Source organism: Cyrtonyx montezumae, unplaced genomic scaffold (genome assembly GCF_038088225.1).
Source record: "Cyrtonyx montezumae isolate F1298 unplaced genomic scaffold, pur_monq_1.0 scaffold_25, whole genome shotgun sequence".
Classification (NCBI taxonomy): Eukaryota; Metazoa; Chordata; class Aves; order Galliformes; family Odontophoridae; genus Cyrtonyx; species Cyrtonyx montezumae.
The window spans coordinates 7,869,178-7,897,124 of NW_027071992.1; the positions used below are offsets into that span (position 1 = coordinate 7,869,178).

The 27,947-nt window shown below is 37.8% G+C and overlaps 2 protein-coding genes across 2 annotated transcripts in view; both read right to left on the minus strand.

The window, feature by feature from the left end:
- Positions 1 to 16,209, minus strand: part of NDUFS4 (NADH:ubiquinone oxidoreductase subunit S4) — a 43,414-nt gene extending 27,205 nt beyond the window's left edge. Inside the window, exon 1 of the mRNA XM_065739866.1 lies at positions 16,090 to 16,209. Coding sequence (XP_065595938.1) covers positions 16,090 to 16,175 — 86 coding nt within the window. The 5' untranslated portion in view covers positions 16,176 to 16,209. The remainder of the gene's footprint in view (positions 1 to 16,089) is intronic.
- A 7,927-nt stretch (positions 16,210 to 24,136) lies between these two features.
- ITGA1 (integrin subunit alpha 1) overlaps positions 24,137 to 27,947 on the minus strand; it is a 318,815-nt gene continuing 315,004 nt past the window's right edge. Inside the window, exon 31 of the transcript XR_010622425.1 lies at positions 24,137 to 24,146. The gene's annotated coding sequence lies outside the window, so the exon portion shown is untranslated. The remainder of the gene's footprint in view (positions 24,147 to 27,947) is intronic.

Sequence of the window (27,947 nt, forward strand, 5' to 3'; positions counted from 1 at the left end):
ACTTCCTTCACACTTACTACAAACGAAGTGTGATGAAATTCCAAGCAGGCCAAAGCTCTGTTGTGGATTTGCGCAAGCATTTTTCTTACAGTGAGTTCCCTACTGGTGAACAAACAAGCTTTAAATGCAAAAGCTGGGGCTTGTTAGAATAGTTAGCCTTTTAAAACAAACGAACAAGAAACTCAAAGTGACTTAGACAAAAGTAAAATTAAGGTTATTAAAAAGTCACTCATGTCCTCTCTGATCTTCCTGGTACTTTCCCACACGCTCAGTATGAGGCTAATCAACTCTGCAGCTTCTTGGACTGTAGGAAACCTCACACAAGTTCTTCTAGTCTCTAAGAAGTCTTTATTGCTGCCAACAAGGCGGCCTGGCTATGGCTGCTGGAGATTCATCTGGCACCAACTCCCTTCTCCTCAAGGATATTTCCTATCTTAAATATAGTCACTGTATTAATAGAAGATATCTGTTTTGTTCTTTGAACATTAACGCAAACAAAGGTATCTCTATCTTTCCAAAAACACAATTAACTTGGAATGAAACTGGAGCAAGTCCTTTTGCCCAGAGAGAACACCACCACTCAAAAAGTCTCTTGGTTTACGATTAGAAAAGTGATACTCCTCCCTTCTTTACCTGCATGTGTTGGGCATTTAAATTCCTTAAATTTGATCTATAAGATTTTGTATAACTGTTTCACACTATCATCAATCAATCATTTTTATCATTTATGCTCTTTCACTGTACTAATGTCTGCATTTTGAAGAGGTCATTCCTCTTCTACAGTAAGCAAAGTCACAAATAGATTCTGTAACTCTGCTATACAAATGGAGGAGCCTACATTCCTCAATACAGCACCTACACTGGTTTCTAGTCTCGACTGTCTTATCCCACTATATTACAAGGAGACAGCAGAGTTCATTGCTTCTGTAGACATATGCGCACGTTCCCCATTGTAACATTAGAGGCCCCAGCTCTGCTGATACCATTAACCAGTCCTGTTGAGCTGGAGAAATCAAACATTCGAACACAGAAGTTTTCTGTGATATCTGGATAAAGGAAATAAAGGTATTTGGCTTGAACACTTACCTTAGTAACTTAAGTAAACTTTCAAAAATTATCAAATTGAAGTTCTTAAAAGTCTGCTAACAATCAGCATTTAACACCTATATGAACTGTTTATTTAACCACAGAAGTGCAACACTTGCAGAAGAAAATATCAGTCAATAGAGGCTCTGGAAATCTCAAAATAAATACCTACAAGCCTTGCAGAGGGTGAAAAGCAGCCATATTCACAAGGAATGAATTTGCCTTCCACAAAGAGCAACATTTACTGGCATGCTGTATAAAACCCAGATATAAAAACTTTTATTTACCTGATCCAATCTAAGAGTTGAGACTGAATTCATGTCAGGAAGAAACAAAACAAAACAAAAAAAACCTCCTTAACCTCTTCATGCAACACATCTAACTGTTTGATTTATTAGCACCCCCTTTTGGTCAACAGCTAGAGATATATTAAACAAAAGTAGACACTATGGCACAAATAATCAGATCACAGCATAGAGACTAAAAAAAAAAAGAAGTCCAAGAGAAAAAATAATGAAAAATGAAGGTAGTCATTAAGAAATAAGTCTGCATGGAGTTTTAAGTATTCTGAGACTAAATCATCAGAAAACCAGCAGGTGTGCATATGTGGATGCTGGACTGAGCCCTCTGACACACAAAATAGATAACCATTCTTAGGAAACCTATTTCTTTATTATTATTTATGATTATTATGGCACTCATCAGTAATAATAGAAGCTTCACAGTTTATAGTCACCATAAAAACAGAAATTCTGAACAAGAACATGGAAAAACTGCCAGGTCATAACTCTCCACAGTGCCCAACCCAGTCATGGGCCACAATTTAATAAACTAAAAACAAGTTAGTACAATATTCTTTCATGCATAATGCAGGTATCAGTGACCTGTTAAATCATTTCAGATACACTTCAGATCATGCCACTCAGGTCTAACATTATGCATTTTTATAGAGAAGGGTCATAAAGTCGAACTTCTGGAAGGTAAGTACAGTGGGATTATTCATTGGTAGTAGATTTACTACTGTAATACTGTAATTGACAATGACTTATCAGAGTCACTGATGGTATTTTATTTTTACCAGGATATATTTATTATTCTTACAACATAAACAAAATATGGGATAGTTTATTATAAACAGTGCATGTGAAAACCATGTGATTCTGTTTTGTAGTATAACGTGCTTGAACAGCTTCTGGATTTCGAGGTGAAGCAAATTCCCCACTTACACACAGTTAACACTCTCAGACATTAATGGCATTAAGCTTGCAAAATAGTGCTAAGTTATAAATACTGCAAAGTTGGTTTCTGGAAGGATGAAAGGAATATTGATTTCTTTAACCTAAACTACTGCCACTGCTGTCTAACGCAGCAAAAAAGACCAACACTGAAATATAAATGTAAAATAGTGCAGAACATAAAAGTTCATATGCAAAATATATATATATATTCCAGGTGTGAGTTTAATAACCAGGGCAGGAACTTTTTGTGCTTCACTGTCATTCAAATCTATTTACACAGAGAAGCACTAGTCATCTAAATACACTGAATAAACAAGACAATAACTTCTAGCATTTGATGGCTTAGTGTGCACTTTCAAAGCTAAATGCTAAACTGGTTTGCCTTTGGAAATACAACTTGCTCAATATTTCTAAGTACTAAGTACTTCAGCTCTTTTGGGTCCTACTACAATTACTAAACCACAAAGAAGGAAGTCCCTGCAACAGCTGTGGCATCAGTTGAACCACAGCATTATGCAAGCACTACCCCAGCACCCAACAATGCTCTAGGATCAGAGCACTGCAGCCACCTGTAGCAGCCCAGTGAAGTCCCCAGAACAAAATCTAGCTACATGAGCTGCCACCACCTGAAGTTAATAAGAGGGCAGTGCAGCCCTTCCCATGGCTTAGTTGCGGTCAGACAGCAAACACAGGCAGAGCTAACCTACTCCTGCAGAGCTATGTACCATGCTCTCTCAGATCCTGCTGTATAAGAGAATTAACTAGGTGGCTGCATGCACAGTAAAAGCATACACATGATGATAATTACTTGAGCTGAGGAACATCTGGGCCAAAAATTCACAGAGCTAGAACAGATTCATGTCAGCACCTGGGCAAACACAGGCTTTGCATGACAAACTAACTCTGAGAAAGCCCAAGAATGACACCAGACTATTTCTCAACCCTCTTGTATATAAACTTGGTCATTGTTTGGACCTAATGTCACATATTTGCTTCTAGATCCCTTTAAGCGAATAATTTAAATTATTCAAGCCTACCCCAGACAGCAGCGCATAGACTAGAAAAACTTCAGAGAATGAGGCTTAGAACATTAAGAATTATGCAAAAATATTTAAGTACTATTTGTAGTAATCATAAAACTTTCTAGTAAGGGAGATTTGATACATTTTCTGCAATATGATCTATAATTTCTAAGATATTCATGGACTGTCAGATGGCAGAGGACCAATGAATAACTGTCACCTGTGCAGCTGCCAATCAGCAACTTTTCATTACACAGTATTCTTGAGCAGAAAACCTCATCTCAGAAATTCATCTCAAATCACACAGTTGAGAAGGCAGACTGCCTGTGGACCAGTGGAAACCTCTTGTAGGCAAGTCAGCTGAAAGACAATACCAGAAATGCTGCATAGCCTGTATCAACTATCAACTGAATATTATGTTATTTAAGTAAATGGAGTTATGTTCCTCTCATTTACAGTGATTTAAATGAAACTGTAGATAACTTCTTCATTTTTCGTAACTATGAAGCCACTTCTCTACTCCTCCTGTTTCAACTTCTCCTCCTTTTTTTATTCTGAGAGCATACTGTACAGTTTGATTTATTCTTTGTCTGCTTCTAATTCCAAAAGTTCTTACTGCTGTTGTTAGAAAGCCTAATAAAGCTAACAAGGAAGGGGGAAAACAACGTGGGGATTAAGGACAAAATACACAGGTGACATATTTGCTGTTTGTGCTCAGTAAATGTCAAATTTCTCCCCCCACACACATTCATATAACTGGACAGTAACTAAAAACTGTGCTTGCTTTATAGCAAGAACAACAAAAGTCAAAGGGTTTCATTCCAAAACTGTAAGGAATGAAACTAATGTTCCACAGCCCACCTCTGTATTAGGGAAGTCCATGCATTTTGAATAAAAGCCTTTGAATTATGTAAAGCTAAACAAAAAATGCAAAGATAGAGGAATCTTTACTCAAATTGTTTTATGGAAAAGCATGTTCTTGTTTTTTGCCCCCATCCTATCCTCTTGATTTCACTTTCTTGTTTAACTGAGTGTACAGGTTTAGGCAACATTTACTCACCTAATCTCAAAATCCAGAAAACATGGCTGATAAATTCAGGCAATTTCTTTTTTTTTTTTCCTTTCATGTCCTCAAACGTTTCTAGCATAAACTACTCAATTTTATGTACGCTGCTCTGAAAGTAATACCTCCTAATTATTTCCATGGAAACTAAAACAGACAGAAAGAGCACAATAACACTATTTGACGAAGCAAATTCTCAGATTCGAAACACTATTTTTCAACACTGTCACCACTATTACCTTCGCATTTTCACCAGTAGTAAGAACTCTTCATTTTGTGTTATAACAGCTGTGCCTGCCATCCAGAAAGTGGTTTGTCTTTCATGTCACTGTTGCCACTAATGAAACACACCATTCACTGCTTCACTGCGCTCACAACCACTTTTTGGTCTCCACAAACTTTCAGCAACCACTGATGAATGTCAATGGATGCCACTTCCTACACATGGAGGAATTCAGTAACACACTTTTGCTTCACTGAATCACAGAATCACTGAGGTTGCAAAATACCGCTAAGATCACCAAATCCATCCGTCAGCCCATTGCTACCATGCTCATTAAGCCATGTTCCTCAGGACCACATCTGTGTGTTTCTTCCCTGTTACTTCTCTGGAAAGCTTGTTCCAGTGTATTACCACTCCTGAGAATTTTTTTCCTATTTTTTTTGCCTGCCTTTAGACAAAAGATTATCAAGTGGGATCTGATCCACGCCTATAAATCTCTGAGGAGTGGGAGGCAAAGAGATGAGGCTGGACTCTTCCCAGCAGTGTGTGGCGACAGGACAAGGGGAAATGGCCACAAACTGATGCATAGGAAGTTCTGCATAAATGTGTGGAGGAAATTCTTCACTGTAAAGGTGATGGAGCACTGGCACAGGCTGCACAGAGAGATGGTGGAGTTTCCTTCTCTGGAGATGTTCAAGACCCAGCTGGATGCCAACCTGTGCAACCTGGGCTGGGGAGCCCTTCTGGCAGGGGGTTGGACTCAATGATCACTAGAGGTCCCTTCCAACCCCTACAATTCTGTGATTCTGTGAAGTTTACAATTCCTTGGAGATTCAGCCAAACACGGAAGGGGCAGCAGCCAGTCCAGTGCATCAAATGGAGTTAGCAGTCTGCCAAAGACATAGAGTGAAATCCTATACTGAAAAGCATAAAGAAGTTTCAACAGTCTCAAAAATGTGGTACGACTTACAGAATCCTTTCTATTTGAGTAAATTTCCAGAATTTGAAAGCAAACCTCTCACTCTACCCTAGAAGATTTATTCAAAACAGAGAAAACCAAAGTGATTTACTACACTGGTTATCAATGAATAGGGCGGGTCATTGACTAGACAAGTGGAAAAACACTGATGATGAAGACCTTTCTTGCACTCAGAACTGGAAGAAACTCATCCACGCTTCCATGTCAGATACGACTGTGTCAGACTGCCCCTCTGCTGCCATCTGTCACACAGCAACAATGTGTAATGGAATACTGTTGGGACAGCTAAACTCTACTGTTGCACCATCAACACTGGCCTCTGATTTGAGGATGAACAGAACAAAATAGGAGGCAACACTTTCAGAGCAAACCCTATATTAACAATTAATCTTTTAAAGTATTAGAGCAAAACTATGGTTTATAATTGTTTATAAACGTCAATCAACCTATGTTAGTCAATAAGCCTTTGCTGGTAGGCAGCTATGAAGTAAAATGTACTCAAGAGTTATCATTTTTTGTTGGTATTACATCATAAACATCACAGCCAAGTGGCTCACAAATGGAACGTGACAGACAGAAGGTCATTTTTCCAAATCACATGCTCTCAGCAGTTGTTTTAGATGAGAATGAGATAATCTAGCTAACAATGAGGATGATTTCACTCCTCCTTTGTCCACTGAGCCACCTTACTCTTCAGTTTCCCTCCTGAAATCAAGCTTTTGTCCTCAAATCCTCTTCGAACTGTTGCTATTCTACTATTATCATCTGCCTTAGCTATTCCTCGTAATACCACACAACTTAATCAATCACAGTTCATTTTTTTTCTGACTGTCCATGTTATTCTTTCGCTGAAATAATCCAACTTCTCCATTGTACACATCTTTGAGTGGAACAAACAACCTGGTATTTCAATAACTCTTTGCCCACTGAATGACATAAAGATACATCTTACATGCAAGAATAACTATAATTTCAGTTTTCATGTCACCTTGTGCTCTAATAATACAGCCTAAAGACATACGTGGCCAGATCATGTGTCAGGCCTGAGGGCACTACCTGGCCTTAGCAAATCTCACTAGCCTCACCATGGGTCTCCAAACACAACAGCAGATCCACATAAGCTCAGATTTCCATTCTGTGATTCTGTGATCAGCACCCAGTTCTGCTCATGTTGAGATGTCTGCCCTGGTCAGTGAGGGCACTGTATTTGCTTGGATCACCTTCAACATCCAGCTTACATTCCTTTTAGGAGCAGCAAGACTTTAATGCTCCCTTACAACTTGGTAATCATGACTTCCTATTAATTGCAGCTTCAACCACTTCATGCATTTGTTTTTCAGCATCATTACTTCGAAAACAAACCAGGACTTAATTTTTACCCAGTTTGTCTGCAAAGACCTAATTTATATTTTATCACCTTACAAAAACATACTAACCACAGCTTTTTTCTAATGGGGACCAGAATGATCAATTACCTTCTACAATACACACCTGCCTTTAGATGTGTAGGCAGCTGCAATCTACATGGCCTCTGGTAGCATCTCCAACTGAAGTCTTACAACACTATCACATCAAAACTTCAAACATCAGTTTACATGCAAGTGTGAGTAGCAGTTATGTGGTGCCACTTTAGAAAAAAACAGTTTCATCTTCAGCATATCATAAAAGTATCCGCAGTCTTAAGACATCTACTCATGAGGGACAAATTATTGCATGGCACAAGAGTAACTGTTAAGTTATCTAAATGACATGTACTTTGAAAGAATAGATGACTTCACTGTTGCTTCATAGTTATCTTAATTAACTTTCCTTCTATTTAAAGCTTTAAAGTAAATGCATCTTACAGTCATTTTTTTGAGGTCCCATTTGAGATAAAAGTAACCCTATCAGCTACTGCTCATATATTTCTGTGTTCTCCTGTACTGTTATTTATACACTGACTCTCTCCTAATCCACTGGTACTACAAAAGGAAAGCCTTTTGCTAGCCATCTTTCCCTACTATCCGAGTAGCAATTAGCTCTCTGGAAGGAGACGAGTGCTTACTTTTTTCTGAAGTGGAATAAACCTTTAAACCCTTAAGTGGAATAAACCTGTAACCCTTAAGAAGTGATGCTTCAAATGGAGATGTACCTTATTCTTCAATTCCAGTTCATGGAATGACTTATGTGATACATACAAATACACCTTGAACACGTGACAGAACAGTCAAAACCACTGCATTAGGAGCTGTTTCTTTTCTAAGTTCGAAATATACTAGTTCTACTGAAGGCAGTAAGCCACTTCTTTGTTTTTTGGTCATTAAAAACAACTCTAGTTTCATAGTGAAAAATATTAATTCTGAAGATCACTGAATTCAGAGCAAAATATTCATAAAATTTCAAAGTAAAATTACTGAAATACTCAAAAAATGTATAAACAATTATTTTGTATTATTAATGTGTTTAATACATTAAATAATACAATTTAATAATTATTCTATGCAATAATTTTTCAATTTTTTATATACTTCAATATTAAAGGTATCAATAATTAGTAGGACATAATCTTGTTAGATTGATGGCAAATGATAATCATCAGAAGCATTTAAGTACTGAGTACACATTAATAGAAGATCAGACTTCAAATGTTTTATAAAATCATATGTGAGTTCTAATTAGTAAAAACTGTTCATGAAATCTTTCACGCAAACACTGCAAGAATAACCAGCTGCAAGAAGTGTTTGCCCACACACATTCTGGAGCTGCCTACAGTCTGTCTAGTCTAGTAAGAATTTACCTCCTCACCATCAGTTACAGGTCAAGTAAATGTTAAGACATACACAAATAACTGCAGCTAGACATGGCTTTGTAACAAAACAGTACCTAAGCATACTTTTATACTGGCTAGGAGTGAGCAACCACATCTAGAAGTTCAGACAAAAGTATGTCAGTAATTTCTCAGGAAACGTGGAAATACCCAATATAAAGATAACAATTGTTAAATTTTCAGTTTGCCTTCTGCTAACTTAATGTATTTTTTATTATAAACAACAACAGATGTGATCCTAACACAGTCTAGATAATTTGTGACATATTTAGAATCAGATTCTTGCAAAAAAATTAAAAATTCTATCAAAATCCACTCTATTATTCTGAGAATGAAAAAGAATATGTGGATAAAACGATAAATATAAGCTCTTAAGGATTATACAAATTTACTGAAACTGTTTGAACAAAAAGGGAAAAAAAGCTCCCAGACATGGTTCAGAAATGCACAAGTTCTATTCTTAAGAACAGATTCTTTCATCCATCACTAACATCAGCATAAAGCACAGTAACTGTTAAGAGGTTTCTGTTACTCCCAGATGGAACAGAGTAGTGATTTTGCTTTTGTATCCCCAAAAATTTATCTTACTCCTAACACTGTTTTAAAGCGTGTTTAATGTTCATAAATTCCTTCAAAATAAAAATTAACAGGCAACCTGTCAGAGGTCAGGAATCACTAGAAATTATTACTACATGAAGCATATTATTTGTTCATTGAATAAGATATCAGCAAAAGCAATATCCAAAATTGTGAGTGTAGCTGTAAATTTAAAATACCAGTCATATTGATTTTAATTAGTGTTTCAGTCCTCACCCACACAGTGGTACAAGGGAGACTTAGTGCATTGGTCTAATACACTAACATCTATACATCAGTCTAATATTTCCTTCCAGAAAAAGCAATGTCAGATACTTATTTTGACTGTAGTGTCTTTAGAGTGAAAGATCAAAGCTCACTCATGAGAATCAATTAAATTCATGAGTTACTTCTTTTTCTGGACTACAAATTATTCTGAATATCACTTCTGCATTCTGCTAGTGCCTGCTTTTGTGAAGAACAGCTTTGAAGGTTCCTGCAAGTCCCTACAGTTTCTACTGGTAAGAAATATGAGCCCCCAAAAACCATCTTCTGGGCAACCACATATAATTCTGCAAATACTGCACTGAGTTCAGATTTGTACTGGAAAAGTATCTTCAGTTAGGCCCTAACACTCAAACACACATTAAGGGAACTTCATGGTCATTTTCACAAAAAAAATATTTTCCCAGACTAAATTAAACATGCTGAAAAGTTTACATTACATCACTAAATCAAAGCACATTTTATTATTTTGTTGACGGAGTTAAAATGCTATTGACAGCATTCAAATTACCGTACTCCATGTATCCATCTAGCCTTTCTTAATCTATAAATTTCTTGATTTGACAAAAAACAATTTAAGTCATTGTAGCACACTGAACAAAAATCACTCTCAAACTGAAAAGTGACAAATATTTGGTATTAGGAAACAACACCATAAAATCCTTCTTTATAAAGGAGTTTATGCTGTTGCTTTATTTGCTTGTTTTGTTTTTTTCCAAAATAAGAGTCCTTTTGAAACTCAGGTTCAGAGCCTATTTTAAACTGGTTAGTCCCTAAGGAAAATGTTACAGTCTTCTGCCTTAGGATATTAGTGACAACAAACTTTAAATCTGACATTGCATTGTAACTTTTATTTCTCTCAATCTTCACTCCCCTTTAAATCTCCGAAGTAGAAGGAAGATCACTATATTCTCAGGTCAGCAGATGAGGAAAAAGTTATTTTAGCAGGAACTAAAGTTTTTTTTTGTTTTTCGTTTTTAGATATGCCATACTTTAGGTAAGTGATCTGTATTTCTAAGTCCAAACTGGCTAGCTGCCACTGGGCTGATAACAAAGGCTTTCAGACATATTACAGTAGATGCCTACCGCTTATTTAGTATTCATCTGCCAATACATATATACCTTAGAAGTCTTCCTTCTTCCTCTCTATTAAGTCTTATACTTTTAGAAAGGCTATCACTCCTCCTTTGGGTTGCTAATTCCAAAAGTGAAGGAAACAAATATAATTAAGGTAAGTCACTCGAAGTTATATTCTCAGCTATAAGAAGTGATTTAAGAAGTCTCGTCAGGAATGTTCTGCTGTCATCACCTACTGCTCTATTTACTTTTCTCCGATTACATTAGAAATACAGCAATTCCCAGAAAAAGAAAACAACACAAAAAACCCATTTTCTCCCAATCTGAAACATTGCTCTCCACTACTCTTTTTCCTCTTTGAGGGAAAAATCTTCACCTTGCTACCAATACTCACCTGGAACAACAGTGAAATATATGAACTATATGAAATGTTATGGGAAACCTCCAGAGAATTAAGAACAAGAATCAGAAGGTTGAAGTGTATGAAACATACTATTTTTCACTTCTGTGTTTCTCTTACCTGCAAAAGAATTCATCTCAATAGCAGAATTCTAATACCTTGAATGTTTCACTACATCCAAACTTTACTGTTCTCCACTGGGCCTTTCCAAGGATTCCTCCTTCCATGCTAAAGGAAATAAGGAACAGTCCTATACCTTGCTCCCCACACTGCTTAACGTAGGAAATAAAAAACACAACTCTGGTTCACCTAGGATGGATACGGATATGCATATCCACTAATGATATACCAGTCATGCTGGCTCATCGGCTCTTGCAAAACGTAAGTAAGGATTATTAATTTCAATATCCTATACAAAGCACTATCACAAAACTCAAGTTATCCCACTTGTCAGAAATCTCCTTTGTCTTTTAAAGCATGCAGAACTGATGGGGCAAGAGTTCCTCCTTCACAAGAAGGAGACCAAAAAATCATTCAAGAGACAAGTTACTATAAAAAATAACCACTGGTGATGCTTTCCATCATGGTGAACACTTAAGATTTGGCTGCTACACTCTCTTGCATCCACACACATTTATTTGAATAGTGAGGGCAGAGTCAAAAAGGATTGGTTTTTAAATGAAGCACACTTAGTTATATACAACATTTACTTCTTGCACTACTACTCTAGGCTGTCTGCAAGATCAAAGACTTGCTGCTTCCTATGGTTTTGTTTTTAAACTGGTATTCATTAACTGTACAAATTACAGGGTTTTTCATCTTTTATCCTCCTTATATATTTGTCTCTCCACATGTTCCACCCCAAGTCTGTTCCAAGCCTCCAAGTCACTAAAATCTGACTAAGAAACTCCCTTCAGCTTCATTCAGGGTTTTGGTTTACAGCTGTACTACTGTGTAGTTAGATTCAACTTTCTCTGATTCATACGTTCTCTGATACATATTAAAAACAAAATAGAAATCCAAAATAAAATTATAAAATTCAAGTTAAATATATTTGGAAGGGCGTTTTTTTCCCTATAAACAACCAAATACTGTGTCTAAGTACAATTTATACAGTCAGGGCAAGATACCTACCAACTTTTTATCCTTATCTTATCCTGAAATTTTAACCCAGGTAAAGTCTGCAGATGAAGTCATCCACTTAAAACAATTTTGACAAAATTAAACACTGCAATTCTACATTTTATTTGAGAAAAAAATAAATAAAATAATATAAAATAATAATAATAAAATAAACAACCAGAGCTTCTGATGTGCTTCAACCGGAGAACACAACACAAACATTACCTCATATGGCATATGTGAGAATGTGGCTAGCATGCCCAACAGGTGGACAATAAATAAGACAACTTCAGTAATGTAATATACTACTAGTAATATACTACTAGTATACTAGTAAGAAACTACTTCACATCTTATTTAAAAAAAAAAAAAGAACACAAATACAATTCAGCTAACACTAACAACAGCTAAGTGGTGTTTCTATTATGTACAGACAAAGGTTTGTGAATGTTTGTGCAGCTATCTGGTCAACCTGGACCTACCACTTGAAAGTCTACTAAGCTATATGCCACAAAATATTCAACAAAAGACAATACTATTTTGAGGAAAACAAGTAATTAAGAGAAAAAAAAAGAAAAAACATTGGCATGAAAAAGTTAGCTATTCTCAGGGAAAATAAATGTAAACAGAAGATGTAACATTTTCTATGTGTTATGGTTTAATGATTTTTGTCTTTTTTTAACTCCCAGTATACCACATGATGTTATGATGTGGAATATCAACAATATAACAAAAATCATAAAACCATAACACTATGTTACTGATGAAAAAGCAAGGTAGTGTCTGAACAATGTGCTAAGCTTCTGCATTTAGAAGTTCTTTTTGTTTCCACAAAAAATGGCTTCCCCCTCTTTTTCTGTTTTGAGCAAACCTCTTGCCAACTTTGCATATGCAAATGAAAGAGTAATATTTAAATGGCATCCCAGATTTTGTCATTCTCTTGAGCATATGGCATGAACTGAGTAACAGGCTTTCTACTATACAAATGTCCATAATTCCTCACTGTCCTAACTTCAGGTGTCTATTATGATAAATTAGCAGAACATTTCTGATCATCCTTACAGTCTTTACAATACAATTCAAGAAACAAGTAATAAATTTTAAAAAATCATTACCTATTAAAGAAAAGTGATAAGAACAATCCATTATTATAAAATGTGTGAACTGTATAGCCAAGTATTACACCTGCAAATACAAAACATTCTGCTTCTACAACAGAAATGATTTTTTATATCATGACAGGGATATCTTGTGAGACAATGGGACTCTGAAATTCTAAGTGATTTTGGAATTAATAGCTGATTCTCAGTTTAGAATATATTTGTTTGTTCTTTAAATACAGAGAGCATTTAAGTTCTCTTTTTCCAGCTCAACCTACCCATACTCTCCAATTCCATGCAAAACTGATCTTTCCCAAGTCAAGGACATTTAAGAGAGCCTCTTCTTTGTTTTCTTCCTATTCACATGGAACTGTACTATTTCAATTATATCCTTAAATCAAATTCTGGCTGATGGTAACTGAGTGGTCTGACTTCACGTAATTCGGAAAGGCAGGCACATAAGGTACTTCCTTCCCACTGGGATCAAATTCAGATAAAAACATTCAAGGTAATTTTAAGATCATGAAACAATAGATCTTACATTGTGAAAGCTTCAAAACCACAATCCCAGCTGCTAGTGGTCTACTAGGCTCATGATTAGACAGAAGGACAGACTCAGTAAGTGCTGCTTCAGCAACTCTAGCTAAACACGCATCATTTCCTAAAGATATTAGAAATGCTGTATTTACTCTTAATTTAGGGCTGAACAATTACTTCCCAGTTCTGTTAACAGTCATGAGTTCAGAATCACTAAGCCATTAGAACAAGTGTATTCTGAAGCACTTAACCTTCAAACTGATAAATTTATATACTTGGTGCAAGAGGAAGATGTACTATGAATTTGTAAGAAACAAACATAACTCATGGAAATTAGAACAGAATCTCTTGCCAGTATTGGAAGATTTTCCTGGGAACTGTTTTCAGAATCAGAAGGCAGCTATCTTACTGTGTAAATGCAGTTTCAAAAAATGTAGAACTATTAGAATTTGTGCAAGCAAAACAAACAAAAAAGCAAAAAACACTGCAAATAAAACTGATGCTTTAAGTTTTAAACTTTAATCCTAAAGTGAGCAAACAATAAACTACATTACTCCTGTAATTTCAGCAAACAGCATGAATCTGTAATTTCAACATGTCCATGAATCCTAAAACAGATGATAATGACAGGGACCTCCCAGTCCAACCCCAGCTCCAGCAGGGATACCCAGAGCAAGGTGCTTGAACCAGGTCCAAGTGGCTTTTGAAGATCTCAAAGGAGGAGGTTCCATAGCCTCTGCAGGCAACCTGTGCCTGTACTCCATCACCCACAATGAACAGTTTTGCTCAGTGTTCAGCAGGAAATTAAGGTGTTCTAGTTTGTGTCCAGTGCCACCTCTCCTGGCACTCGACACCACTGAAGAACCTCACTCAAATCTTTTTTTTTAATCAACTCATCAGATTGTTCTACATACTGATAAGAACCTCCTGCAAGCTAAATCCTCTTCTCCACACTGAGTAGTCTCAGTTCTCTCAGCCTTTCCATATAGGAGAGAAGTGAGGCTCCAGTCCCTTCCTCATCTTTTTGGCCACTTTGCTCAACTCTTTCTTGGTAGCTCCACGTCTCTCTTGTTCTAGAGAGCCCAGAACTGGACACAGAACTCTAGGTCTGCTGGATCCAAGGAAAATTTTATTCTCAGTTTTCTAGCACACAACGATTGTAAAAATGTGTTAAACTAAGTTAAAGAGACTTGCAGTGCTTCTCTCTGCCTCTTCTCAAGGAACCTTGCAGATTTATAATCAGGCTACTTTCCCACAGAATGTGAAACATATATTCAGCTACCCCTGAGGCAAATATCTCCAAGATCCCTTTTAGTAAAAAAATAAAAAATAAAGTTTGATAATACTGTAACTCTCCTTCTGAAGCAGGGCAGAAATCTGGAGCAAATCCTATTCCAGAAGAAACAATTTCAGAATCCCTACCACATATCTCTGTGCTGTTCATTCCCACCTCTACTACATCCTTCTATTTGTTTTGGAATAGATGCTTAGAAAACTGATTCAATCAAACAAACAAAACTATTCTTAACCTGGATGAGTTGACTGCTTGCGTGTACCACACAGTGCAGGAAACCTTTTGAGTCAACACTACAGAAAATGGAAAGGAGGACAGAAAAAAGCAGTCAGGTGCTAACAAGAAGTTTCTGCATCAGCAGAGATGAGTTCTGAATTTCATATTCAAAGACTACAGAACATTTTTATGAGTCTGTTGAATTTCAGCACTGTAAAACAGGTATAATTTTAAAGGGGAGCAGTAACCAATGTCAGGGTCAAATAAAAAGGTTAAAAATGAAACAGTATGGTTGTAGTACTTTTATCTCGGTATGTGTGTATGTGGTTTTCCGTGTGTAGACTGAAGTAAATAAATACACAGAAAACATGCATATGCATATGAAATAATTACTGTTATTTTCACTAACTAAAGAAAGCAAACCCTTCACAGTAAACAGCAGTGAACTTCACCTGCTTTCCTGATCAGAAGAGATCTTACAAAACCTTTTACACACACAGAACACGGGCACAACTATTCAACCACAAGCTGGGCCATGAAGCAAGTCCTTAATAAAGTCTTTCAAAGAAAACAAACAAGCAAAGAAAAAAATTTTAAAAAGCGCCAGCAAAAATTACTGAGTGGTTTCCAGCATTATTTCAAGGATGACAGTGAAATGTCAGTGAAAGATGAGGCATGCATCCCCTACGAAAACGCCAAAGGCCTTGTGGAGGAGGAGAAGCCTCAGAGTAGAACGGGGCCAGGGGAGGGGGAGTCGGCGGGAAGCCGGTAACGATAGTTTCCAAGAGCTGCGGCCTCCGGGCGCCGCAAGGACGCGGGGCGGGCGGTCACGGGGCGGAAGGACAGGCGCAGGCCGACAGACCCGGCCCCGCGGGAAGGCCTATGCCGGTCACCTGCTCGCGGAGAGGCCCCGCAGCGCGCCGCCAGCCCAGCGCCCGAGGCGGACCGCAGCGAAGCGCTAGGCCCGGCTCAGGCGTCTCGAGCGCCGCGGCGCGGCCTCCCCGCGGGCCCGTCGGTACGGGACGGCCGCGCTGCCGGCGGGCGAGCGCCCGCGGTGCTCATTACCTGGCCGGCGACAGGCGGACCGCGGCAGCACCGCTCCCCGCCGCAAGGTGCCTCAGAGCCGCTGACATTGAGAGAGCCGCCGCCATGACGCTCGCCGCAGCCGCTGCGGGACGGCGTCGTCGCTGGGCCAAACCTCCTCCGCCCAGACAGGAAACGCGAAGGCGAGCGGGAGAGGGAGGGGGCAGGGAGTGTGCGGGAAGGGTGCGTGCGAGCTGTCAGAAAGGGCTATAAAACGCAAGTTGCTAACGGTACTTGCATCCTGGAATACGATGCCTCATTCATAGTTGAAGAAGACAGATTGCTATAAAGAAAGAGTCAGATACTGTTATGTTCAGTGCCAAAACCTAAAATGACCTAGAGTTTTTGGAAATGTGTAGTGCAAATACAGAGTGCTAGAGCGGGATTTGTAATAATGTGAGTTTTTTGTTCTGGGGAAGAGAAATCTGGATTCTTAATACTGTTATACTTTACTTTTAATATTGAAAAATGTTATGGTTGGGGGGGAGGGAGGGGAATAAAGCTTACCTAAAGTTTCACCTTCAGTTTTACTGATACATCAGAATCATAGAATGGCCTGGTTTGAAAGATAATCTAGTTTCAATCCCCTGCCCTGGGCAGGGTTGCCAACCACTAGAGCAGGCTGCCCAGAGCCACATCCAGCCTTGCCTTGAATGCCTTCAGGGATGGGGCATCTACGACCTCTCTGGGCAACCTGTTCCAGTGCGTCACCACCCTCTGAGTGAAAAGTTTCTCCTAACATCTAACCTAAATCTCCTCTGCCTTAGTTTGAAACCATTCCCCCTTGTCCTACCACTATCAACCCATGTAAACAGTTGTTTGGAAAAATACTTAGTGTTGGACAAAAAGTTGTGAATTTCCAGCAGGAGGAGATGTTTTGTCTAATAGTTTGTGAGCTGCTCTGGGTGAAGCCAGCCTTGTTCTCTATTTTGACAGCACAGAATCAGATACAAAAATTCTACAAGCAAGTGGACTCAGCATTTCCCTGTCTCAAATAAAGTAAAACAGAAGAATTATAGTTTTAGTGAAAGTTAAACAAACTTTTTAACACATTTCTTCTGCAGTTATCAAATCAACAGAACATTAATTTCCAGTGAGAACAAACAAGCCACATGCTTGTATTATATAATCCTAATTAAATGTCAGACCTGGAGCCACTATTTCATAGTCTTTGTATTAGGCAAAGGTTGCAAAACATTTTCTGTTGTAAATCATTCTGTTAGTACTTCCCACTCAAATATGTAATTCTCTACACTTTCTTCCCATCAAATATTACTGAATTATGGGGAAATGAAGAAGTATAATATTTTTCTCTTTCGAAACAACAGCAGCTATGCAGAAGAAGAAGAAAAGTGAAAAATCGTTCTGGACAACATAGTACAAACAAAGAAAGGAAAGTAGTTTACCATTTGGGTAGTTTTATGAGCAGGAGTATTTAAATGGAATTTTTCCATCATTAGTGGATATGGTCAAAATCAGATGTAGTAAGGCAGACAGCAGGAGTAACTTTGTAGCAGTGATGAATTGAACATGGCCTATGTGGAGGTGTATAGGAGGGAGAATATGAGGAACCTTTGCTTTTGTTAATTTTTCTTCATGTATTTTTAGAGAAGGCTTTGAAAAACGGTTCCCCCAGGTTTCTGTGTTTTTTGTTTATCTGTATCGGTTATGTATCTAATAATGCATGTTCTCTCTCACACTGAATCTTCATACACATACAGAGTAAGAACATCTGCACCTCAGAAACCCAATAATTTTTATTCCTCCCTTGTTGCTGCCTGAATGATGGCAGGTTATAGGACGCCAGCATACCAACTCAGATTCACTTCTGCTAATCTAAACTTGTACATTTTGTGATGGCTCAGCTGGGAGAAATCTGTCTCATCCTGTAAGCAGAGGGAGATTTAAGCTGTTCAAAGACATCAGCTGCTAAAGAATGGTTTGGTGAGGCCAGTTGTTCTTGAGGGTCCAAATGTAAACTGAGGCAAGCTGTTTAAACTGGGGCAGGCTGTTTGAGTCTATCTACTCTCTGTCAGTTTTCAGATAACCAGAGCTCATCTGAAGACCTTTGGGGTAGATTCAGGTTTCAGGGGGTTTGCATCTGCTGTCTTCTTTCACTGTCAGAGATGGGAGCAGCAGTTTGATCCTCACATGGATGCTTCCTACGGCTCACTTCTTTGAACTCCTGCTTTTCCTGCTACCTCTCCTGTTGGTGATGGGGAAAGGACAGGGTAGTACAGGGCAGCTGGAGCTTGGATCTGTCACTCTATTAACTGAATCCATTAGAGGAAGGTGCCAAAATCAGGAGCTGCCTTTGGCAGCTGCAGAAACAGGACTGTCTTCTGCTAGATCACAGTGCCTGATGGGCTTGAGCATGTGCGCAAGTGAACGTGCTGCTAATTGCTAGCATAGTCCCTGGAAAGGTTTCTGCTCAGGCCAATTAGCACCGTCCCAAACAAACAGTCTGGGAACCAGCGTGGACCGGGGACTGTTCCTAATAAGCAGTGTGGATGAGGCCAGTCTGGGTTTTGGATTGTTTTTTTGGAGCAGGGGAGAAAAGGAGAAAGTTTAGTTCTGTGGATGTGAGCTGTGCCACGTAAGCTGAACTGCATAAGGGGTACAAAAGGGTCCTTTGAGTGTTTATTTACTAATATAAATGTAACCATAGCATTTGTTGCTGAAGTATTATTGTATAGTAGTCACAAACACAAGAGACTAGACAAATATCCATAGCTCTCCAGAGACAGCATGTGTGGCAATTCCAAGTACACAGTTTACTGTGAAATTAATATGCACCAACAGTTCCCTTGAAGTCTGGTCTCCAAGAAGGGGCGAGAGATAGGAGTTTTTCTCTTTCCCACTACAAACAAACCTCTAAGATACTCCTTCATAGTTTTAAGTTGGGTGTATACTATTTTATCTGATTGGCTTTGTGTAATGTATTCATATATGTAATGTATTTGTATATATGAAATCTACTGAATTGTTGCATCTTGGGTTAAACTAATTGATTTCTGTCCTAGAAAATAAAATATTAAATGCCCTATTCTCCTAAATAATACAATAAGTCAATTTTTGAGGTGACCACAAAAGAATCATTCGAAGTCCATACTTTCATGAAGGCTTAAACTTTTCATTCATAATTCTGGCTGCAAGCTGGTCTTCTGTCACTGATATACTGTGAAACACTGTCCCTCCAGACCGAAACAGTTTATGTGCCAGCACTTATTGTGCTGTACAGTATGCTCACAGTTCCTATTGTCTCACTCTATGAGAAAGCTTATTAGCTTAACTATGCAGGGTTAGAATCGTATTTTCTCTTGACATATGTGAGCAGCACACATTGTGAGAATCTGAGAAGAAAACTTTAAAAGTAAGGTTGAACAGCTTTATTCCATGCCCAAGGAAATAAATTCATAGACTATTGCAGTCTCAAACTGCAGTTAGAAATGAGAAATCTAGAGATATTTCTTAATGAATTGTTGTTTTGAATTGTTGTATTTTATTCTGGGTGGCTTGGAGAAGCTATAGAGAAAACAATAGCATCATTCTTAAAGATTTTGGAAGCTTTATGTGGCAAAACAGTGGTAGAAAGGGGGTACAATACACAAGCAAACTAATCATACAGCTACATGTATTCTCAGTTCCATGTCGTTGTGTTGGTTTTATTACCTTTATGTTCAGAAGCAATTATTTTAGTGCTGGATAACGCTTGCAGTTTGACCCTTCATATAAATAAGCATGACAGTTGCTTAAAATGCACAAAGTTATTCATATTAATGAATGGAACTTAGTTTTTTTCAACATCAGTTTTAGTTTGAAAAATATTCTGGCAACAGGAGGGCTACCTCTGATGAAATATTGGCTGCAGTTACACTTACAGGTTTTTTTGGTTTTTTTTTTTTGAGTATTTGCACTGGGACAAAGACTATTTCTCTTACGTATCCATTTTCAAACCTCACTGTACTTTCAGACCCAGGATAAGTTTAACAGATTTTGTACCAAATGTCAATTTCTGCATCAAAAGATGAGTGACCATATGACTGTAAGAACACAGTGTTTGGGAATTTTAGTATTTGTTTACATCCACTATATAACAGCCAGGTTGGTAAGGAAGATGACAATACTTTCAAAATCTGTTTGATTGCATATGAAATTTGAAGTGCAGTCAGAGCTGTCTGGATTTAATTTTCCCCCCTGTTTCGTATGGGGGAATAAAACATCTCAGCTCATACAGGAGAAAAAAATTAAAACCAGGCAACACCAGCTCCATTGTAAGCTTCACATGCAATCAAACAGCCTCTCAGGGAAACTCCCCTTCCTGACTGCACTGCTGCCACTTGTGAACTACAATTAAAAAAAAAAAATCACTTTTTATACTCCCTGCTTTCAAGCTAGACATTGACATGTGAACCAAAATCTTCTTTTTAACTATTGCCCGGGAGGCCACCAAAGAATCCCAGCTGACCCCCTGCCATCAGAGTGAGTGATGGTAGGCTGCTGGTGTTGCAGCTTGCTTCCCTCGGGCTGCCACCCTGAGAGATCCCACCATCCACCCTTGGTGTGAGTGACATTAGCCCACTGGGCTTTGAAAACACTTTTCAGGTCGCTCATCGCAGAGAGATAGCTTCCTTCACACACACCATCAGGGTGAGTGACGTCAGGCCACTGGGGTTTAAAATACAGACCCTCAGGCTTGCTAAGCTGACACTGCTGAGAAAACTGCTTTTATTGTTTTACATCAGCAGGGACCTCTTTGTCTTTCTTTGTATTGTTTACTTAGAAGTCAGCCTCCCTCTTTCCCGACTCCCACCCCAGACAATTATTAACATCTGTAGAGTAATTTCTACTTTTTTTTTTTTTTTGACTGGAGGTGAAGCAGATTTTACTCTTTGAATTTTTATAGCCATCTGCTTTCTCATATGATTTTTGAAAGATCCTGGGTGTGTCTGAGTATTTGTTAGTGGGAGTGTTTTTGCATAGTAAAAGGAGAGCAATTCTTTGATATCCTAGGAGTCCTTGATCAATAATGCTAATATTAATCATACTTCCACCTGAGTTTTTGCTGAGGTTCATGAACTTCAGGAAACATTTTCCTACAGTCTTGATAGAGTGTAAGGCTAGCTGTTGCTTGGTCTTCTTTTTATGCTGCAAAAATTAAAAAGCTCCTCTCTGGCCAGTCATCATAGGAATCTATACCTAATCTTTCTGGTAGTGCATTATCAGCCCTAAATTCAGGTGATGAGATTTTAGGGGTTTTGTAAAGTGATATATAGGATTTCAGATAAAGAACCCTAAGCTGGCTAATGTGAAAGAAAAGAAGATTAAAAACTGTCATTACATAGTACTGCTGAATGCTCCATATCATAGAATATGTACTGCATTGCAACTACTTTTTTTTCTGAACTCCATTTTATTTTCATTCAAATTAATAAATATTTCTTAATGAATTAATGAAAATATTTCTATTTTAAAGTTTCTCATTCTTTATAAAAACAGCAATTGAGTAAGCTAACGTAAATAAATGTGTTCAAGAATTTATATAAAGAGCACCTAAGAAAGATAACTTGTTTAATTGGTTTTTTTTGTTCGTTTAAAGTTATAGAATATGCTTATATTGAAACCAACATTTTTGTCTGTTTTGTGTGATTTTCTTTTATTTTCTCTAATGTGTGCCATTTGAAGCTCAGTGTTTCAGGGTTCTGAACCACACTTTTTTTGCCTAAACCCTTTCTGGAGTAATATTTCACAATTAAGAGAAATATATTTTTAATATATTTTTAAAATATTCTCTCTTTCCTTCAACTTACCTGTTTTTTGAATGGCATTAACAACAGGTACTAAAAGGTACCAATTTAAGTGAAGGAAGAGACTTTTTACTATTTTTGAGAGATTAGAAGGAAATTATTAAAATCTGTGGTAAAAGTTTACTTTGTCGAAGCAACTAGGGCTGTCTGGTAAGAAACATATGAAAAGAATTTGCTTTAGCATTATGGAAACTGAGATATAGAACATAAGTACAGAAACAGTGGGGACAGTTGGACAGTGAGGTAGATTGAGAACCGTCTGACTGGGAGAGCTCAGAGGGTTGTAGTCAGTGGCACAGAGTCTAGTTGGATGCCAGTAGCCTGATGTTAATTGATCTGGTCCAGTCTAACATCTTCATCAGTGACCTGGATAAAGAGATAGAGTGCACCCTCAGCAAGTTTGCTGATTATACGAAGCTGGGAGGAGTGGCTAGCAGACCAGAAAGTTGTGCTGCCATTCAGTGAGATCAGGACAGATTGGAGAGCTGGGCAGAGGGAAACATTCTGAGGTTCAACAAGGGCAAGTGAGGACACTTGAGGACAAATAACTACATGCATCAGTATAGGTTAGGGGATGACCTACTGGAGAGGAGTGCTGTGGAGAAGGACGTGTGTTTTCTGATGGACAGCAGGTTGACCATGAGACAGCAGTGTGCCCTTGTGGCCAAGAAGGCCAATGATATCCTGGGGTGCATTACAAAGAGCGTGGTCATTAAGTCAAGGGAGTTGGTTGTCCCCCTCTACTATGCCTTGGTGAGGCCACATTTGGAGTACTGTTTCCAGTTCTGGGCTTCTCAGTTCAAGAAAAACAGGGCACTTCTAGAGGGAGTACAGTGGAATATGACAGAGATGATAAGGGGCCTGGAGCACCTCCCATATGAAGAAATACTTATCCCCCTCTAAGTATTCCATTGTAAATATCAAAAAGACAGAAGTCAAGTGGATGGGGCCAGGCTGTTTTTGGTGGTGCCCCGTGAAAGAATAAGGGGCAATGGGCACAAACTAGAACACAGGAAGTTCCATCTGAACATGAGGGAAAACTATTTTGAGGGTGACAGAACAGGCTTTCCAAAGAGGTAGTGCAGTCTCCTTCACTGGAGATATTCAAAACTTGCCTGCTTATTGATGACCTGAACAAGGAGTTGAGAGCACCTTCAGTAAGTTTGCAGATGACAGCGAGTTGGGAGGAAGCATCAGTCTGCTTGAAGGTAGGAAGGCCCTTCAGAGGGATCTGGACAGGCTGGAGATTCAAAAGAAGTTGTGCTGAGATGTTAGTCAGGCTCTTCTCCAGCATAATGAGCAATAGGATTAGAGGGAATGACCTCAAGTTCCACCAGGAGAGGTTCAGATTGGCTATTAGGAAAAATTTCTTCTCCAAAACAGTAGTCAGGTGCTGGAACATGCTGCCCAGAGAGATGATTGAATCACTGTCCATGGAGGTGTTCAAGAAGTGTTTAGATGTGGTATTAAGGAACATTGTTTACTGGGGAAGTTTTGGTGGTAGGTAGAAAGTTGGACTAGATAATCTTGGAGGTCTTTTCCAACCTTTTCCAACCACAATTCTATGATTCTGTGATTCCATGGACACTTTCCTTTGTAACCAATTCTAGGAAACCTGTTTGAGCAGGGGGGTTGGACTAGATGATCTCCAGAGATCACTTCCAGCCCCTTCAGTTGTGTGCTTCTATGAAACAGTCCAATTGACAGATTTGGTCAAATTGAAGTCCTTTCAAGTTGCCATGAAAGTAATCTCTAAAAATTACATCTACCAGGTGCTTAGGAGAACAGTGATAAGAAGGATGACATTGAATCTTTTAAAATGAAGTTTTCATCCTAAATAATATCACTGAATACTATTTTTTTTTAACTTTTAAAGATGCAGTTTTATGAGTTTGATGATATTGTGTCTATACACCACAAGACAGTTATGTCTTCTGTGGCTTTCTTAATATTATTTTCCAAGTTTATCATTAGTGCCGTTTCATTTTCATATAAACAGGACATAATATCATGAGGCTTTTTTATGCCTCATATGATCCGAAGGAGGAGCTGGATCTTCTGGTGTTCAGAACCATAGAAGAGAAAGAATCTAAATGCTGTGCTGTAAAAAATTTGTAATAGTGTTTTTTTATTTTTGTTTGTTTGTTTGTTTTCTTCTGGTGTGCTAATCCATGCACTCCTTTCCTCAGTGCACCTGTTTTCTTGATCAGGCTGAAGAAAACCCTACTTGCTCTCTTTGCCAGCACTGGTGTTTTGCTCAGTGTGGGCAGACTCTCATACTGCCAACATATCCATTCAGCACTCATGGCCAGCTTCTTCTGGGAAAGGGCCATATTTGTTCAGCTCTATACAGTTTTGTGATTTCTATCCCATGGAAATCATCAGGTTTCCAACTGGTCGGAAGACTGACAGTAGTATACTGTGAGGGTGAATTCATCTGCCATAGACCTGGCTTTGCAAGTAGAATCTGTTAAGAAATGAGACAGTGGACTCAGCATGTCATTAGTTTATTAATTCATTTTTAAAATAAAAATCTGAATTACCTCCAGATTTTTTGTTCACTCAGTCATTGGCTCATAAGTCACATTTCTAGAAATAGTGGCTAAGTGTTATGGTCTTTTTAACCATATGTAAGGAAAGGGGACTTCTAGCTGATCCAGTTTTCTCCAGTCTAGGGAAAATACATCATGTAATCCCTGTAATAAATTGTTGAAATTCTCCCTTAAGGGCACCTGGACTTTCTCCACTGTTCCTTCTGGAAGACTGTTGAAGAATTTCATTGTTCTTTCTATCCTGTTTTGAGATTGTGTTTGACCTGTGTAGGACATCCAGATTACATAACTATATTATATAATTGTTAGTATTTCCTCAGTCTAGAGTCTCATTCTTTCTTTGTAACTTTAGCGATCCAATTCTTTGTGGGTGTCTCTGGCTTCATCTGTAGAGGTCATATAATCTAACTTCTGTTGACAACATATGCATAGTTAAATTTTTGTTACGTTTTAACAAATATTTTGAGCTTTTTATTTGTGGAGCACTCGAATCTGATAGTTCCTTTGTCAGGACTACTTGTGATCATTTATTTTTTTCCTTTTTTTTTTTTTTTTTGGCTATTTTTACTACTTGTATTACCATTATTCCAGTAATCCTTACCTTCCAGCATAATTGAGAATTTCCTTTATGGTATCAACACTTTTTTTTTCTGATGCTCAACTGGCTTATCACTATTGGATTTCCTTTGCCTGATAATACATCATCTGATAAAAGAATGTCAATAATTGACCACATAGTGCCACTAGGATAAAGTTTATGTCTAACATTTTACCTCTCTCTTCTTGGCTTTCTTTTTTAATAATTAGTTTATTGATTAATTAATTCTTACCTTCTGCTGTAAAGTTCTGCACATTTTTAGGGTCATTCTGGCAAGCTCATATTTGCTTGTATCAGTCCTTCTCAAAAATAAATGCAAATATATGTATTCTCTGATCAAAGAGCGTGATTATAGATGGCAATCTTATCTATAGGGCAGCCTTATGGAACCTGAAGGTTTTCTGCCAGTTCTATAAGTAGCCAGAATTTTGGGCTATACATTTCACTGTGTATCATTTGCTCCTGCCACTTACTATATCAATGAGCTGAAATAAGTAAGGCAGAAATGAAACTTCACATAGTAATGGAAAAAGACCATGATGGGATGTCTGAAACTGTAAATATCAGTTAAAAATTTAATACATTCATATAAGAATAAGCTCTAAACTTAGAATTCTTAGTGAATGCTTTTACTGGAAGTCGATTCTAGCCGAGTCCAATTTTATTCATGCTGTATTATTTATTTCATTTTTGACAAATTATCAAGTCCTCCTTTTTTTCTGGCATATGCCATCCTCCTTTTTATAGCAAAGAAATAATAAAAGATATACTTATTGTTGTACCTAAATATTTAGAGTGAGGTTGTATTTCTTTGTACTGTCTTGAGCACTAATTTCCTTGTATTATGAGTTAATGGCAACAGAATTGCAATTAGAATACAATGACTATGTAGCCTGTCAAAAAATGTCTTGAAGAACTCTCACAGAAGTGTCTCAAGATAACTGAAAATGCAGTTTATTTTCAGCAAAATATATGAAGAAAATATGTCTGCTTATTTTCAGTGATTTCTATTTGAGAGGGCTTTTTTGTAAAATAAAACTCAAAAACCTGGAAGTTTAATTACCCTTGTTTTCCAGTCACTAATACCCTATACTTTCATGGATTTTGATTGTAAAATGCTACAAAAGATACCTGTTGTTTCAGAGGATAGTTTTAGTCATTTTTAAACATTATCTTCTTTTTCTTCTTTTTATGGAGAGTAAAAATCAGCAGCTTTTTGAAAGTATAAGTGGCACTTTTTTATTATTATTATTTTAAGAACATAATTTATAAGGGCTAATGTAACTTCCCTAGCAAAAGACTTCTTTTAACAATGAACAAGTAGTACATAACTTGACTAAAGTAGAGGTGATACCAGAAAAGGCAACTGTCCCAAAAGTCCTCATGTCAATAGAAAATAAGAGCAGTCTTTTCTTCCATAATGCATGGACCAAGTAAGAGAGATCAAGACTTTATTTTCCAATGATATCAAGATAATATTTTGACAGATGTCATTATTTGCAATTAGGCCTGAAATAATGAATCTCAGCCAATCACATTAATAACGTTTCCCTTAGGAGTGTAGCAGTCACTGTTCTGTGGGAGTTTCCTCTTGTCTTCTTCATTCTTACATTTATGTTGCTGCAGCTTGGATGTCATTCTTAGGAAGATGGTCACCTATGACCTTAGCAGTGAAAATCCAAGCCAGGATCATCAGTGTTTTTCCTGGGAAAATTGCAGAAAATATTACGGGATCTTCCTAAGAGCACCAAATTGTGCACACACAAAGCTCTCAAGAGTGGAGGAGTACTAATGCACTGTGGTACACTGGACTTAGGCTAACTGGCATGGTCAAAATCAGCTGCAGATTTCTCTAGCCATCATTACAGTGGAGATTTAGAAGCTGTTTTCAACATCTTTCCCTTGTTCTTTTTCTGTTTTTTTGGTGGGTTTTTTTTTTTCTTCAAATCAGCTAGTATCTCCTAACCACATCTGTGAAATCCTGATGGAGACAAGGCAATTCTCTGCCTGTTCTAAACTGTGAAGGTAATAACATAGACTCCGCTTAATTACTTTTGGAAAGCTAGTTTTCTCTCCACAGGATGTTACAAGATGGTACTTTTAAATTACCTGCTGTAAAACCAACTTTTTCGAATAAAAACAAAGCCACAGAAGCATCTTTGTTTTAATCCCTTTTACTTGTTTTCTAGGACTAGTTGTTCATCTGGCTATCTTAATATTATTTTCCGAATTCCTTTCTTTTGCTGATATATTATGGTGTTTTTCTTAACCGTGTAATAATTGCTGTGATCCTTTCTAAAGGAGAGCTTCATGGTGTATTTATGTTTAGTAGGTCAGGTAAATTGTTCCCATGCAGACAGAGCAGTGACAAACAAAAGGAGGAAATGTGAGTTATTTGCCACCCAGAGTTTAGATAGCATTTCAGACTGAGCTATGCACCTGTGGTATTCATAGTGATAACAGGAACCCATGAAGTGTACACTAGTGCTTCATTCCTTCTCATTCCTTACTTCAGACCCCCTATCTATGTTTGTGGAGTTCTTTAATTTCAGCATGAAAGAAATTATTCCAAACAATTATTTATTAAGAGTATCTCCATTCTTCAAGTAACATGTTGATCCCATGTACCATTGAGACTGTTTTGTAGTTCAGAATATCAAGAAAGAATTGCCTAGTAAGAGAAGCAAAAGACAGGATGATTTGCATAGCTCAATTGAACTTCACAGTGTGCATTTCTGAACAGGAGAAAACGCCAAGACTACATAAGGCAACTACTTATTCCAAATCTGGCATTTTCCTATTCAGAAACACAGATTGTGAAGTTCACTGGAGTTATTCAAATCAATCAATTTTTTTTCCTGAATGCATTAATAAGAAGAACGT